Consider the following 17,319-nt stretch of genomic DNA (forward strand, 5'->3'; position numbering starts at 1 on the left):
AATAGTGCTAGCCTTTACATATTCCCTTTCTCTGGGATCATACTTTGGTTTTTCAGCCCTATAAAGAATCCAACAGTAGGATACTACTACATACCTATTAGAATGGTCAAAATCTCGAACACAGACAACACCAAATACTGATGAAGAAATGGAACAACAGGAACTCTCACTCATTCCTGCTGGGAATTCAAAATGGTACAGGCACACTGGAAAACAGTTTGATGGTTTCTTACAAAATTCAGCATATTTTATCATATGATCCAGCAATTGCATCCCTTGGTACTTACCCAAAAGAGTTGAAAATTCACATCCACCCCCAAATCTGCACACCGATGTTTATAGGAGCTTTGTACACGATTGCCAAAATGTGGGAGCAAGCAAGATGTCCTTCAGTAGGTGAAGAGACAAATAAACCATGGTACATCCAGACAACAGAGTATCATTCAGCTACTAAGACAATAGCTATCAAGCCATGACATACATGGAAAAAACTGAAGTGTATATTACGAAGTGAAAAAAGCCAATCTGAGAAGATTATATACTGTATAATTCCAACTAGATGACATTCTGGAAAAGGCAAAATACGGAGATGGTAATAAAATCATTGGTTGTCAGGGGTAGAGGGTGATGGGGAGAGAAGAATATGTAGAACACAGAAGATTTTAAGGCAGTGAAAAAGCTCTGTATAATGTACTGATGTATATTTCATTATATATTTGTCCAAACCCATAGAATGCACATCACCATGAGTGAACCCTAAAGTGAACTATGAACTTTGGGTGATTATGATGGAGGTTCATCCTTGGTGAAAAATGCACCATTCTGATCAGTGATGCTGATAATGGGGGAGGCTGTGCATACATATGGGAAGGGAGTACATGGGTGATCTTTATACCTTCCTCTCAATTTTATAATAAACCTATAGCTGCTCTAAAAAAATAAGGTCTTTAGTAAAAAAGAATCTACACCAGGAAGGTATATTGATAATAACAGTTGATACTAGATGTGGGATCAAAATGAGGAGAGGGAAAATTTTGGATGTTGCCATCCACCAAAATAAAAAATATGAGGTCATGTGTTTAGATTTACTTATGTTACTTTGAGATGAATGGTAAATCCAGAAAGTGGTAGCTAACAGAAATTTTAGCATAACATTCTGGAGCTGAGGAGAAGAGTCCTCATACAAGATGCCTATTTGGGAATCTTTGGCATAGAAATGGCAGGCAGAGCCGAAGGCATAAAATAAGTTGCCTGTGGGGAATAATAATCATAGATAATACTTATATTGAACATATTATAACACTGGTGTTACCCTCAATACACAGGTGGACCACATAAAGGATAAATAACTTTCCTAAAGTCAAATAGCTCTCCTAGAGTAGAGCGTGAATTTGAACCAAAGGGATATGGCTTCAGATAATTGAGTCTTCCCTGTGGTATGTCAGAATTTAAGAACTAGACAAGATAAGCAGAAGCTGAAAAAAGACTAAAGACTTTACAGAGAATGGCATGATAGTAGGAAGACCCAAAAGAGACTCATGTAATAGAATCAAAGATGAAAGTAATTTGATGTCAATATCACACTGTTCTTGTATACAAATGAGTATGATACACAACTAAGCATGTACTTGATACCCATTCTTCACTGTGTGTGTTCACATCTACCCAGGAAGGGTATGTATTGAGTCAAATGAGTAGATGGTTGAACATTTGTGACTGTCTAAACTGTGGAGACATAGCCAGGAATCATATTGTACAAGTTTTCCTAGGCTGTAGGAAACTATGGAAATCATATAGGAGATGATTCCAGGAAGAGCAAGAGATAAATCTCTGGCAAATTCCTAGCATACTTAGATCCTTGTAAAAACAACAACAACAACAACAACAACAACAACATACTTTTTCATGCACTTTTTGTTTCTTTTTCCCTAGCCAGATTAATTTTTCACGTCACATATCTTCAAAGCAGAAAAATAACAATGAGTAAATGTCTACACACACACACACGCACACACACACACACACACACACACACACACACACACACACAGAATTTAGATCCTGCTTCTAAGGAGATTATCGTTCTAATGGAATATGTCTGATCCTATTGTGTTAGGGATCTCTGCACTTCAACAATGACATGGAAACTTCTACAAAGAGGTCTGAGGGGGAAGAAAAGATACAGTTTAATAAACCTATGTTGCTTCACTCTTTCTTATAATATCGGATGGTTATATACTCTATATTCATCCACTATGTGTTCATATAATAAATATTACTTAAATCAAATAAAATGGAATAGGACACAATTTGAAGTAAAGAATAGAATATTCACGGAAAATTGCCAGGCTTCTACTCACCAGAAACTTATAAATTAGACTATTACTGATCACTACTCCCTTTACTTCAAAAAAAAAAAAAATATATATATATATATATTTTATTTTTGCCCCTAGTCAAAGTCTTAGGACAAGCTGTTCTCTCTAGCTCATTATTTTTGTAAATGCACATGATAGCAACTGCCTACAACTTTCTTTTGGAATCCACTCTTCTGTGTGTAATCAGTCCTGCACCTTGGTCAGCAAAGAATATATCAATGCTGTTCTGGAGTGAAGCATAGCCTCCTCCACTTGATAGTGTTACCTGACTTATGTCCTCATTACAGACTTGGCTCCCTGGAGAGAAAGCAGTCTGCGCCAAAAGAAAAAATGGAATTGAGTCCTCTCAGCCTCCAGCAGAGGCTTCCTGTCTAATATACCTTCCAAAATGGAGCCATCATTCACCTAAACTCTACAGACACTATCGCTCTTACTTCTAAGCAGAAGAGCAGTAACTTCCAACCACCAGACACTCTCAGACTTAGCAAAGAGCCTTAATTTGATATTTATATGATGCTCACTCTGAAAACCACAACTGTTTTAGTTGAAAGGCTCATGCTAAAACACAAAAGCAACTAAATATCTATGGAAGGGATGGCTTCAATTTTACAAATGTGAATGAATGACTAGAATGTTATTAACTGAATTTATGAACACAAATATATATATTTTATTTATTTTATTTTTTAATACATGAAATTTATTGTCAAATTGGTTTCCATACAACACCCAGTGCTCATCCCAAAAGATGCAGTCTTAAATACCCATCACCTCCCCTCCCCTTATATTTTTTAAATCTTAAGTTATTTTTGAGAGGGGGGGGGAGGAGCAGAGAGAGGGGGAGACACAGAATCCGAAGCAGGCTCCAGGCTCTGAGCTGTCAGCACAGAGCCCCATGGGGGCCTCGAGCTCATGAACTGTGAGTTCATGACCTGAGCTGAAGTCAGACATTTAACCAAATGAGCCACCCAGGTGCCCCTGAACGTAAATATTTTAACTTGGTGCCACAGCTACCACCCAGTCCCAGGCCATTCCACACCATCTCTGTGCTTGCATTTTCTAAATCCATGGGAATATATTAATTCAGAAAATCTTAAGAATGAGACATCATCTTGAAAGAAAGAGAACGAATCCAGTTAAAAATTTAATAATTATTTTTTTAAGTTTATTTATTTTTGAGAGAGAGAGAGGGGAGGAGGGGCAGAGAGAAAGGAAGAGAGAGAGGATCCTAAGCAGGCTGTGAGCAGAGAGCGGGATGTGGGGCTCAATATCACGAATCATGAGATCATGACCTGAGCCAAAATCAAGAGTCAGACACATAACCAACTGAGCCATGCAGGTGCTCCAACCCAGTTAATAATTCTTATGCAGCAACATAGAAACTTATACCATGACTGTTCTATTTTTGTCCTTTAATAGTCATCCTAAGTATAATTTCTTGACTGTAATAACGTTGTATAGCTGTTCCTACAGCAGAGTTTAAGGGTTGGCCTTGAAAGTCAATGCTTGCTTTCATCAGTTTGCAGCATGAGACAGCACAGACTGATTAGAGCCAACTAACTTGGGTTCAAATACAGTCTCTGCCCCCATGTGGCCTGAAGCAAGTTATTTATTCTTATGGTGCCTCAGTTTCCTCATTTGTAAAATCTGGATGAAAACAGTACTGGTTTCGCAGGAGGCTGTGGAATTAAATGAGTTTATATTTCTAAAGCATTTAGAACTGGCACAAAGCATGTCTATGTTAGTATGGCTAAAATAAAATGCCATTGGTAAGTTCATTTAATCTCTGGAATTCTGAGTTTTTTCATGGGGAAATGTAAATTAAAGTAGTATTTACTTTACTAGGCTTTTAAAGGATTTAATAAAGATTATATTCCATGAAGTTTAACTGCCATAATGATTGGTAATTAATACATAAAAACAAACCTAAGTCTCAATACAGCAGTAATGAGAATACTTATTATAGACATGTCCAATTTACAAATGGGCCAAGAGTCAGTATTGTTATTGTGCACAACTTGGAATTTTGAATCAAACAGCCAGGATGCGAATCTCAGTTCTGCCACTTACCAGCTCTACAGTATCTGTACTGACTTTAGGTCACACATTTATTCCCTGCCCGGTCTTAGCTTCTTCTGAAAAACGTGGATAATAATTCCTATGTCTAAGTGTTGATGTGAGCGTAAACTGAGATCATGCTTGCAAAGCAGCTAACACATTGTATGCGTGCAGTAATTGGTACGTTTTAGTGACTTTCATGTTTATTTTGTTCCAGAGTTTGAAACTCCCATCACATTTTCCCCCAAGAAGCTCTATTTCAGATTGTGGCCAATATCTTGGGCAAGTCCACATAAGGATATTTCACTCAAAAATTAACTAACATAAAAGCAATATTACAGTGAAAATAAAGCAATCTAAAAGTACTCATTTAGGAAATCTGGGCTATGGCTACCTGCCAAGAAGGGAGCCCTTTTCCTGCAGTAACATCCATGGTGAGATGTTTGTCCACGAAGGGGCAGATTTTCCCACGGACGAGCAGTTCAGTAGCTACTGTGTCCTATTGGTGTGCTCAAACGCAATACTCTTTCTCTTTCCTCCTAATCTCAGCTACGGAGGCTTGAGCTGATTATAGTTCACCGTTCACAACACATTGTTTTCATTGGTTCATGCAAGTCCACTCTCTTTGTGTATCTTATCCCCAAATCTAGGGTAGTCCATTATATTTGCAGAGCTGGAACAAGAGTGTAAATGGATGCATCAGGCATCAGTCCCATGAGTCACTCTATTTGCTTCCTGACCTTCAAGGGGCCCCTAGCATAAACATGTGAAAACCCGAGGCTGCACATCTGTATTCCATCCTCTACCACTACCCCCCTTCTTGGGCCTTGGGATGTCAAACTGACAAAGACTGTCTCCTTCACCCAACTTTAGTTAGGTCCCTCTAAACCCTCTTCTCAACTAGACTTTGATCTTGGGCTTCAGAGTCCATCCTGTAGGACCTGCATCGCCCAGTTTTAAAAGAATCTTGTCAAGTCAGTTTATCCAGGATCCCCCACCCTCAATGTCTGATTACCCTTGATATCCGATCATTTCCTCATCCTTCACCATCCCTAGATGTTATCTCATTACCCAGGGCTGACTTCCTCAAGAATCCTGTTAAGTTGGTTTAACCAGAATCCCCTCTTATCCATGATGTTTCCTCTTAGTAATTTTCTTTCGACTGGCCCTCACTCTATTTCTTAACTATAATCCCCTCTTGCCCATGTTAAATTTGGAATTGAGCCTAGTTTTTTTGTTTTGTTTTGTTTTAATTTCTATAGAGGTTTTCTTTAACTTAAGACATATAATCCTGCCAATTCACTGTTACTGATTCCTTACGCTTATCTTTATCTCCCCACCAGAAAGAGACGAGTAGAGCACACTCTTATTTCCCTTTGGTCCCCATCTCCCCTCACACCATTATATTGACACGAAAAAGGATAAACTGGAACCTTATCCAATTCACCATCTTGGCAAGAGGTACCACAAACCACTTACCCATGTTAGTAGCTCTCTCAGTAAGAAACAGTGGAAAACAATTGACAGTTGTCTAAATGTGTGTGGTGTGGAGTTCGTGTTTAGATTCCTCAGATATACATCTATATCATATAAATCTCAGACAACAGAGTCTCTACATACTCAAAAATAATTACTTTTATATTTTTGTTACTTAGATCATTTGTACGCTTGATTTATAAAATAAATACATTTACAAATAGCTTTAATTTGTATTATGTCCAAAAGAGAGGGCTGTAGTTCATTGTTTTTGTTTTTATATAATCACAGAGAAAGGAAATAGTTCTTGCTAAAGCTAGGAATCCTTTCTTTTTTTTGGGGGGGGTGTTGTTTTTTTTTCAGGCATGGGAAATTTAAGAGCTGTTTTTTGCAAATTACATACATCTTCCTGGATTCAAATTAAAATCAAAACTCTCAGGGCATCTGGGTGGCTCAGTTGGTTAAGCGTCTGAGTTCTGCTCCAGTCATGATCTCACAGTTCGTGAGTTCCAGCCTCACACTGGGATCTGCACTGACAGCTCAGAGCCTGGAGCCTGCTTCAGATTCTGTGTCTTCCTCTCTCTCTGACCCTCCCTCCTGGTTCTCTCTCTCTCTCTCTCTCTCTCTCTCTCTCTCTCTCAAAAATAAATAAAACATTAACAAAATAAAATCAAAACTTTCATATGTCAGTATTTCACTTTTAAAAATTCATAATGCATCTTAAGTAATGCATCTTAATAGTTCTAAGTGACAGAAACTTACTTTGCTGTTTAAGAGATAAAGTGTAAATGTAGCCAGTATACCTAACTCAGTCACATTTTTAGACAATATAAACAGGGGCCAAAATGGATAAAGAAACAATGTTAAAACTTTGGTTTGCTTTCATTCAGCACTTGATATTAAAGGTCTAGTAGAATGTTTTCCCAAGAAGATTTCATTTAATGCTTAGATGCCCTTTCATGTAAATCAAACAGGAAAATACTATGGCAAAAATAAAATGCTATTTACCAAAGAATTTCTGTCAGAGAAATCTATATTCTTGACTACGCTATGAATTTAAACCTTTCAAGTTTTCTTTAAAGACCTCTTTAAAGTCCTTGCGCTTAAACAAACCATCCATCACAAATTATATGGACCTTCTTTCTATCAGTTTAAATCTCGTAGTTTGTGGCATTGAGTCCACCTGAATCAAAGAAAAAAACCCAACACCAGTTTGTAATTGCTGTTTAAAACAGAAGAACATTCAAAATGAAAATGGGCCTTCATCAATTTACCAATTTGATTTAAAAAGAAGCACATGGGGTAGGAATTTTTAAAAATGCTTCCATTTGGTGGAATTTTTTTCTTACCAGTTCCTTAAATAAAGAATCATAATAATTTTGAGGAAAACTCTTTGGTTGTTTCACAACACTTGTTTAACTCTTTTTCAGTTGCTAAAGGCTGCTAAATACTAAGAATACAGACTTTGTCCTCAAGCAGTTTAGTTTCTGGGGGGAGAAACAAGCAAAATCCGTAATTCTGTAAGCTTTTTGATACCTGAGAGATATCTCATTAAGATACAGACAAATTAGTGACAAGTTCACATCAGGAGACGCACACTAATGTAGGCTCCAAGTTGACCACCCAGGTCTGCTTATGTTCACTGCATTCCCGGTTGCCTTGCTTCCGTCCTCTACGACCATGACCACCAAATAATCCCAGCTTTCACTTCTGAGCACCAAGCCCATGTTTCAAACTGCCTACCCGACACTCTTTCAAATCATCCCAAACTCGGTGTTTAATGTTGAAACCATGACCTCCACCCTAACCTTTTCAGTGACCACCCCCCTTCTCCGTGAGGGATAGGTTCCAAGACCGCCGGTGGATGCCTGAACACACAGATACTACTGAACGTCACGTACACGGTTCTTATTTTCTCTACATGCATCCCTATGATAAAGTTTAGTTTATAAATTGGGCGCAGTAAGAGATGAACAGCACAAATTAATAAAATAGAGCAGTTGTAACGATCTACTGTAACAAAAGTTATGTGAATGTGGTCTCTCTAAATATCTTGTTGGACTGTACTTACCCTTCTCGTGACGACGGGGGACGGCAACACGCCCGCGGGAATAGGTGTAGTGAGGTGAAGGAGACATGCGTTGTGACCCAGCGTTTGGCTACAAGTGACCTGCCGGTGGGTCAGAAGGAGGATCCTCTACTTCTGAATAGCTGTTGAGCAGGGTAATTAAAACCAGGGAAAGTGGGGGTGCGGACTACTATCTCTCTCTCTCTTTTTTTTTTTTTAAACTGTCATCCACCCAGTTGCAACGCATGGAAATCAAGAGGTCATTTTTCACTTTAGGTTGATTTCTCGTATGCAAATTTAATGGAGATACCATTCTGTCATTTCTCTGCTTAAAAATACCAAAGTGTCTCCCCCTGGCCACAGGATGAAATCTCTATCTCGTGTGAATCGTAAAGTTCCTAATAATCAGCCCTTTGCCTTCTTGTCCAGCTTTCTATGGTTTTCACACAGGAGTAAGTTACGGTAATTCTCACTCTTAACTTTGCCTGTGGCCCCTGAAGCCTAAGACCGCTTCCAAATATCAATTAAGACTAGAGGAACAACACAAATTACAACAGGTGACTCTAATTTTTTATTTGTTTCCCGTAGTCAAAATGATCTGTATGAAAGGGCTACATTTATAACACAATTCAATAATTGAAGATAATTACACAATCGTACTTGTTTCAATATATTAAAAGCTTAGAGGGATAGGGCCCATGAAGCAGTCCTTTTCCTGATTCTAAATGATAACTTCCCATCTGGTAAATTGGTTTTATTCTCTTCTTATTCAGGTTGACGTACTTTAAATTAATACTCTCTGAATATACCCCCAAATACTCCTGCGATTACATATTTAAATACACAAATCCCTCACTAACAGGACCCAATGAAATTGAGAATAGGTAAAGGGCAAAAATGTTGGGCTAAATTTTGGCCGATCTCTACACATAAACAAAACATCCATAGTAAATTAAAAAGGCAAGTTATATCAAAATAAAATCTTTCTACAGAAAATAATGATTTGTGGGACCATTTAAAGACATTTTGCAAGATATAAATATTTCTCTTTCTTCTTCAGTTACCTAAAGGGTGTAAGCTGGTTTATAATTTTGATATGCAAGCCAGAAAGAAGGAACTCTATATTTTAAATATCAACCTTGAACAGTGTCCAATCCAAGAAAGGCCAACTCAGCTGTTTGGAGTCTTTTTGGCATATTAAGCATATAGTTCCATATCCTAGATGCCTTAGGCATTTCCATAACAATAAGGTGTTGCTTTGAAAACTAGACATTATCCGCGGGTCCCTGAGGCCAACCAAGGTCCTAGCTGTCACGTTTTTTAAAAATAATCAGGGTGTCCAAGAAAGTCCGTAATGTAAGAGTAACTGGAGCTGGAAAGCTGCATCTATTATGATGGCTGAATATCTAATATTTCTATATCTGATTCTCTTCTCTCTTTCCCTCCCTCTTTAGAATCTATTATTGAATAATTTGTACTGTGAGATTTAGATCCTTAATTTACTTTTTATTGTGAAATATTTCAAGCACACAGAATTGTATTGAGAGTAATATATTTAAACCGCAATCCAATGCCCAACTTCGTCAATTATTAACATTTAAATATACTAGTTCCTACAAATATATGTAATGTAAATATAACATTGGGCTTAGACATGTTGTTTAAGAAAGCAAAGCATTATTGAAACAGTTGTAGCTCCCTATATCCTCTTTCTCTTGTTTCTTGGAGGAAAATCTATTTAAATTTGGTGTTTAACTTTTCCAGAAGTGTTTTTTCATATGTTTACTACTTATATATGAATGTATGTATCCATAAGCAGTATCATTTGCTTCTTTAAACTTGATATCCAGTGTAATTCTGCTTGCATTCCTACACTCCTTGACTTTGCTCATTTAACAGCGTTTCTGAGATTTTTCTATGTTGATACACACAGACAATTTTTTCATTTAAATTTCTGTATCCATTTAGTGACCACACTTCAATTTATCCATTCTCTTTTTGTAGAAAATAGATTGTTCTCCTTTTTTCTATTATAACTAATTCTAGAATAACTATTTTTAAAAATGTCTATTGCACATGTGGAAAAGGCTCTCAAGGGTACGTATGTAATTGTGAAAAGCTGGTTCTTGGAACATGTGCTTTTTAAACCTAATTGGGTACACCCAAACATTCTCCAAGATGTGTCTTTGTACCAATATATACACCAAGGAAAAGTGTATCAACTTCTGAAAGAAACAGTAAAGTTATATGCAGCTCCATCTTCCTGGGCAAGACTTTTCCCTGGACTAGAAAAATTGTTAATGCAGGTAACAAGTTACATGGTTATAGATGCTTTTACTTCTCAACTTAAATGTTCAACTCTTGTTTCTCTTGTCTTGAGAATTACTCAAGCACTTTTTTTTTTAATTTTTTTTAATGTTTTATTTATTTTTAAGACAGAGAGAGACAGAGCATGAGTGGAGATGGGGCAGAGAGAGAGGGAGAAACAGAATCTGAAGCAGGTTCCAGGCTCTGAGCTGTCAGCACAGAGCCCGACGCAGGGCTCGAACTCACGAACTGTGAGGTCATGACCTGAGCCGAAGTCAGATGCTCAGCCCACAGAGCCACCCGGGCGCCCCACTCAAGCACTTTTCTATATTCAAACAAATGCAACTGGAATTGTCTCAGTGACTGAGCTTGTATTATATTCTATTTATATTAATGACTTGGACATGATCCTACTAACGTTCTACTAAGAATGCCAATATATAATTTTTTTTCATTCAAGGATTATACATTACTGTAAACACTCATGTTTGAAGATTGTCAGAGCACACAGAAAACCTGACATTTTTCTGTACAATATCTCTACAAGTTATTTCATAATTGGGTTGGGGGGTATTATATATTATCTGCTTGAAAATATAAACTATCTTTCACAAATGTACCAAATTGACCAGAAATAGAATATTCTCTAAAAGAAATTCAAGATGTTTCTTTATAAGACAAAAACCAAAAACCTCTGCTTACTCCTTTAATAAATTATAGTCATAGGGCTGAACATATAGGTGAGTATTTTCAAATTTTATGTATAAGGTGATCACTGGAAGTCTTAAAAGTAGTTACTTCGGGTAGTAATGTTTATGTCAGTCTGCCAAAGTCTAAATTTAGATCACAGTAAAGGGTAGCTACATAATTATATTAATTGGGGAGAGACACTTATTCTTAATGCAATTCCCTGCATAAATTTCGGTTACCATGTTTAGGGTTTGAAAACAAAACTTGCACACAAACCAACATTCTGTTTATAACCATAGAACACTAATGCTTGTGTTTTATTATATAATACAACCAAAATATACATTTGACAATTTTCAATTATTTTAGATTACAAGACTACAGTTCTTTCAAAATAGCAAAACTGTAATTGAAAATTGATTGGTAACCACTTACAATACCAGAATTAAATTACATGACTAGCTGATAGATTTTTGCCCTTTCCCAAAAAATCCTCTATCTCAAACTTACCATAAATAATTTACACTACAAAATATTTAAATGAGAGGTATAATTCATGTGCATATTCCTATCTTTGCACTGTCAATATTGGAATTTTAAATCTTTTTTAACCTCACTTGTAAGCTATATTATTAAAATGTTGTGGTCATTTACTGAGAAAAATACATCTTTCTATAAAAACATTTCAAATATCACTTTTTTCTAAACTATCCATTCCCAGTAAGGCTAATCACTTTTCCAACATGTTGTCTGAGACAAATGTAACATTCTAAAGAGAAGCCATTTCAGTTTTGATTTTCATTTGTATTTATTATATATATGAAATATAGCTTATATTTAAGTTTAAAATACCAGTGTCTAATTAATGTTCTTATTCAACTTAATATTCTGTGGACATGTGGTTAACATAAAACTTTGAAAGTTTAGTTTTGATAATGTTGAAAAACAGTCACTGGCCACTGTAAACTCAGTTTTTAATTGAGTCTATACAATTCAGCAGGAACAAAACTTAATAGCATAAAAGAACTGAAATATTGACCAAAGGCAGAATTCAAGAGTAAGACAATTTTGCAGGTAGCATATTGAAAATGAGCATCAGTTAGCCAAACATTGGTGAGATTTGGTATAGATTATGATTCCTCTACTGTTGTAGCTTTTGCAAATTTCTGAATTTCTCTGACTACTTTTCCATCTCTTAAGTAATTTGGTTGGTTTTCCAAAATGTTTATTCAGTAATATGAATGTAGTGCTTTGAGCTCTTTGGAGGAAAAAAAGCTTCTACATAAATTAATTACTATTCATTTCTAAGCAAACTCTCAAAATTCCCAATGAATTGAATGTAAATGTATGCAGAAAGGCAGAATTCCATTTAGCAGCATAAATAGATGGAATGAAGTGCAGGCAAGAATATGCAAGTTAAAGACATATGTATTCAAAACAGGGGAGAAAAATATGAAACCAAGAATAAGCAGACATTTTAAGACCTCTCCATAGATAGCTGATTTCTTAGCAAACATTTTTGAAACTATGACTATAATTTTAGTTTTCATTATTTCAAGGAAATTTTGGTAAAACCTTCAGTGGTGAGGAAGTATATATTGTGTCTCAGCCCTAGACTTAATACATTCACACTGTCTTAAGTGTTCCAGGCAATTAAAAGGTTAAAAATTCAATGTAGCTTAGATGTCCTCTATCTTTACAAATACACATAAATCTTTGTCCATATTTTTTTATTCTATGACTTTTTGTTTCACTCAATATTTACTCAATATTTCAAATACATTTTAAGCAATTACCATAAGTTAATGTTTTAGATCTAAAGCAGCCCAAATATTAGCTGTAGGGTAAAAGAAGTTGCCCAAACTTTATCTAAATAATTAAGATTAAAAAGGAGCAATTAAAAAATGGCCTGAACATTCGTATTTTGATGAAAACCAAATTTATTACAGAAGTCAATCCTAACATTTGAGCTTCATGTAATTTTCCCAAAGCCATCTCTGCTTTGATCACGACTGTCTGATATACAGGAAATCTTAAAAATAAAACAGGCTCCCATTTATTTGCTTTGAGCTTGCTATGAGTTCCTGGAACATTTAGACCCAGCGAATCCAAAGTTACAGACACTCTCATTATGATATTCAATTAGCCTGATCTCCCTACAGCTTTCTTATGCATTACTTTTAAAGAGTGTTTGTGTCTAGTTCACCTTAAAAACAAACAAACAAACAAAAACTTACTTAAGCTTCCTGTATAGTGAAACACCTACAAATATTTACGGTATCATTTCAAAAGAGGTACTTAACCTCACATAGCAGTGTGACTACTTTGACATAGGTAAGCAAGACAAATAAAATGAACGTAAGATTGAATGTTCTGAACATCGAGTCAGTCACAGACATGACACTGAACTCTAATAAGGTGCCCTTTAACCACACAGGTTCTCAGAGGCTCTTCTTTCAAGATATGCAGCATGCATGATAAACGAGCAATGTCTGCTATTCAGTTTTCTGAAAGGCTGCCTTCCATGTGAGGAAGTGACTAATTTTTCATTTCACACTAAAAAGGGCGTGAAGAGGCAAAACAGAAGAAGGCTAAGGGTTTTGTGTTCCAAGAAGGAAAGGTGAGTCCTGCTTTCACAGGCAGGAAACATACCATACGTATGCAGAGAGGGAAAGTCGAATTGGAAACATTCGAAAGTGCTAACAAAATATGAAAAATGTTTAGGTTAATGCTGCGAGTTCGGTTTCTTTACATGCATTAGGCTTATTTATTATTAAATTACGAAAGCAATGTTACTTGAATTACAGCATATAATCTCAGAAATGCAAAAAGATTGTGTGAAGAAAAGATGTCAAAGAGTTAATTTAACCCTTTCCGTTGTCAAAATTTTTGCATTTGTTCTGTTATTCAACAAATATATATCCCCACTCCCCACCACTCTAGTCTACCTAATTCTATCTCTCTCTATATGCATATATTGTTATTTTCCTATTCACTCAAATAAAATCCAATAATCCAATATTCAGGAGAGAATAAAGGCAGTAAATGGAAATAATTTACAGAGTACAATGAAATTTTAGAAAAAAAGAGAGGAAGTACTACTGAAATCCCATTGGTTGTAAATAAATCTGTGTTCATTCTTCCCATGATCTTTTAGAAAATTTACTTTTCCTCAGACTTTCGCTAGCAGTTTGTTATAATGTAGAATTTTTTTAACAGATGGATTACAAATTGGCAGCTACTTATACTCTGGTGACCAAAGCTACATTACATTTCACCCACTTTATTTGTGATTGTTCTTCCTTTTTATGGGGATATGAGTTTTCCCCAAAGCCAGAATTTATGGCTGTCTTTCTTTCTGTCTCTTAACAAATCCCATCTGTATGCCTTCCCATTAGGATGCAGTATACATCATGGTGTTTCCCTTATTAAAATGTTTTCCCATGTCTTATTAAAATATTTATGAAGCATTCCGTCCCTTTAAAGTTCGGCATATATTCTAAAAACACATAACCAAGCACTAACTTCTCTCCACGAACCTGTTACTCTTGACAAGTCATAAGGAATGCTGGGAGGAGCATTTATACCTTCAGTAAATCACACTGCAGTACAACGAACGTAACCTCTGTAGTTTGAAATAATGCACCTCTCCAAACTCCTAAACCGTGAACCAAGAGTGAACCGGGAAAGATCCTGTTGATAGTGTGGGCTGTGTGCATTTGTGTCTTCCAATTCCTACCGTGTAGTAGCCAGTTCTAGAGCAGAATTGATATATCTGTTCATAAGAACATATATATAGCACAACTGCATGGTCAACTCCATCCTTAACGTCCATGCAAGGGAAATAAAGCACCTTATGACAATATAAAACTTGATGCTTGCTGACCTCAGGTATTTACAGGACATAACAAATTCAAAAACTCAGGACATAAAACATTTACAAATGGGAAGCCCCTATTTCGAGGCTAATTTTACTACTTTGCAGGTACATGTTTAGTTCTCGGAATACCGGTTCAGATGAATTATTTGCCCTTGCTATGCCATATTCACCACATATAGTCTTATTCAGATTATCGTTCTTGGGTCCTTTGCCTTAGCACAACTCCGTGGAAAGCTCTCATGAGTTCGTATATGGGGTGTACAAAACAGAAGATGCTATTTTTGCAGGTACAGCATTCTTTTCTTTAAATTAAAGAAAAAACTACGTGTCCATGGCTCTCGGAAGCTCATCCAGGTCTCTGTGATGCCTTCGATTTCGTTTCTTCTTCATCTCCTGCATGTGCTTCCACTTGGGGCCGCCCTTGGTTCGCTGTCTCCGCTTCTCCCTGTGCCACATCTGTTCGCAGTACTGGTCGAGGCTGAAGTTTGGGCTGCTAAGGATCTGGATGTAGTCTTTGTATCTCAACCGTGACTCGGCCAACAGATCCTTGACCTGCCCCTCCTCGTGCTCTGCCCTCTGGGTATTTTCCATCTGTTCACTCTCAATGACATTCAAAGTCAGCTTCACTATGGTGTGGATAAAAGTGTGCTCCTGGGCTTTGCAGTAATACATCCCAGAGTCCTTCTTCTGCAAACTTCGAATCAGTAGCCCGTATTCTGTTTTGATGATCCTTTCATCAGGTTTCAACTGCAGAATTGGAAAAATGGAGGTAATAAATGAAAAGCAGAGAGGGCTATGAGCAAATGAACAGAGGCTCCCTAGGTTTAGTCAGATGAACCTAAGAGATCTATTCCCGTCTCCCTGTCATCAAGCATAATATTACCAGCCACAGTGGAAGACAGTGACAAATTCCACAAAAGTAACAGCCCCCAAAGATGCAGGTTTGCATCTCATTATTATCTAACTAAACCTTTGGAATATAGTCCGTTTTTCTCCCAGTCTACAGGTAGGAATGAAAGCTATAAAAAACAATGAAGTAAAACTGGAAACTCACAACCGACCATCTTTACAGAAATTTCACGTACCAAGTGGAATATTAAAAACACCAATTGGTATCTGAATTTCTGAGCCAGAACAGGACACTGACAGTCATCGTGCAGAAAGAGGGATTTTAGCACATGCTACTACCTGTGAAGTAGAAATAGAACAAGGATTCCAAAAGGAATTCACTCTGTCTTCTGGATATCACCCAGTAAGTGAGCTGAGCAGCATATGGAGACCGTAAGTGGCGACTTGTTAAAAGTCTAGGGGAAAAGCATGGATACAGCTTTTGGGATGTTAGAGCTGTAACTGAGTAGGACCATCGTCAGAAGGTTAGCAACATTTAAAGCTGAATTTCCCTTTTTACTATGGATTGAATTTTGATACTGTGTGTATATGTGATACTTTAGATTATGTCATTTGTGGAAATATTTGCCATACCTCGGTATACTATGACCTAGTAATGTGATTTCAAGTGTGAGAAAACTCAATGAACAAAAAAGAACCCCTCCTGAAACATGATGCCCTTTACCCTTTGAAGCAACAGCACTGGAAGACAATTCAAGCATTTAGGCTTGCCTGGCCCCCAACCCGGTGTGAATAGCAAATCTACCTTCAATATAACTGGAGGCATGTTTACCGACACAAGAGCCCTGTTTCATGTGGAATATTGTTGAGTGGCTCGGCACTAAGTAGAATAACAACAACAACAAAGAAGTCTGGAAGATTTCCCAGTTTACACATCTGTCCCTGAATTGTAGACTTTTAGTGGATGGAAATCAAGGAGGCATAAAGACGGCTAAATTAAATTTATTCACAGTGGGTGGATTATACACTGCATCTTTATGTGAAAAATATGTAGGAAAAAGTCCCTCCAATTGTGGAAATATGAGCAAAGGAAAAGAAACATCTCTGGCTACCAGCCCAGTTAACTAACAAGTATATAGCCAACCACCCTCTGTGCCAGAGAAGTGCAGCTGGCGGGGTACCACGCGAGGCCAAAGGCAGGTCACAGCCCAGATCCCTGGTTAATGAAGCTGAATGGTCTCCAGGCTGCCTTCGTTCTACACTGAATCCACACCGTCAGGGTTTTGTTTGTTTGTTTCCCTTAACTTTTCCCATTTGGTGATTCTTGTGTGTACTATTTTTTTTTTTTTTCTTAATGGACTTACTCTAAAGGCCCAGGCATTTAAAAACGCTGTTGTCATTCACTTACATTCTCAGAAACGGGGGAGTCTGATGCCTAAAATAACAAATGTGAACTTGAATTGGTAGGATTCGAAAGGGTCCATCTTAAGCAGAAATACTAATCTCAAATTTAACACATTATGTACACGTTTTCCTTTAAATAATTTTCCTGTAGGAATTATTCTTCAAATTTTAAATATATCTTAGATCACAAAATTCTGACTCCAAAGCCT

At 36.9% G+C, this 17,319-nt stretch overlaps 1 protein-coding gene across 3 annotated transcripts in view; it reads right to left on the minus strand.

Moving 5' to 3' along the window:
- Positions 1-11,258: 11,258 nt before the first annotated feature.
- SEMA3D (semaphorin 3D) overlaps positions 11,259-17,319 on the minus strand; it is a 198,111-nt gene continuing 192,050 nt past the window's right edge. For all 3 annotated transcript variants that reach the window (XM_019443165.2, XM_019443166.2, XM_019443164.2), the window contains exon 18: positions 11,259-15,604. In XM_019443165.2, the coding sequence (XP_019298710.1) occupies positions 15,179-15,604 (426 nt within the window). In that variant the 3' untranslated portion in view covers positions 11,259-15,178. The remainder of the gene's footprint in view (positions 15,605-17,319) is intronic.

The sequence above is a fragment of the Panthera pardus genome, unplaced genomic scaffold (genome assembly GCF_024362965.1).
Source record: "Panthera pardus isolate Hobbes unplaced genomic scaffold, ASM2436296v1 HiC_scaffold_8, whole genome shotgun sequence".
Lineage (NCBI taxonomy): Eukaryota > Metazoa > Chordata > Mammalia > Carnivora > Felidae > Panthera > Panthera pardus.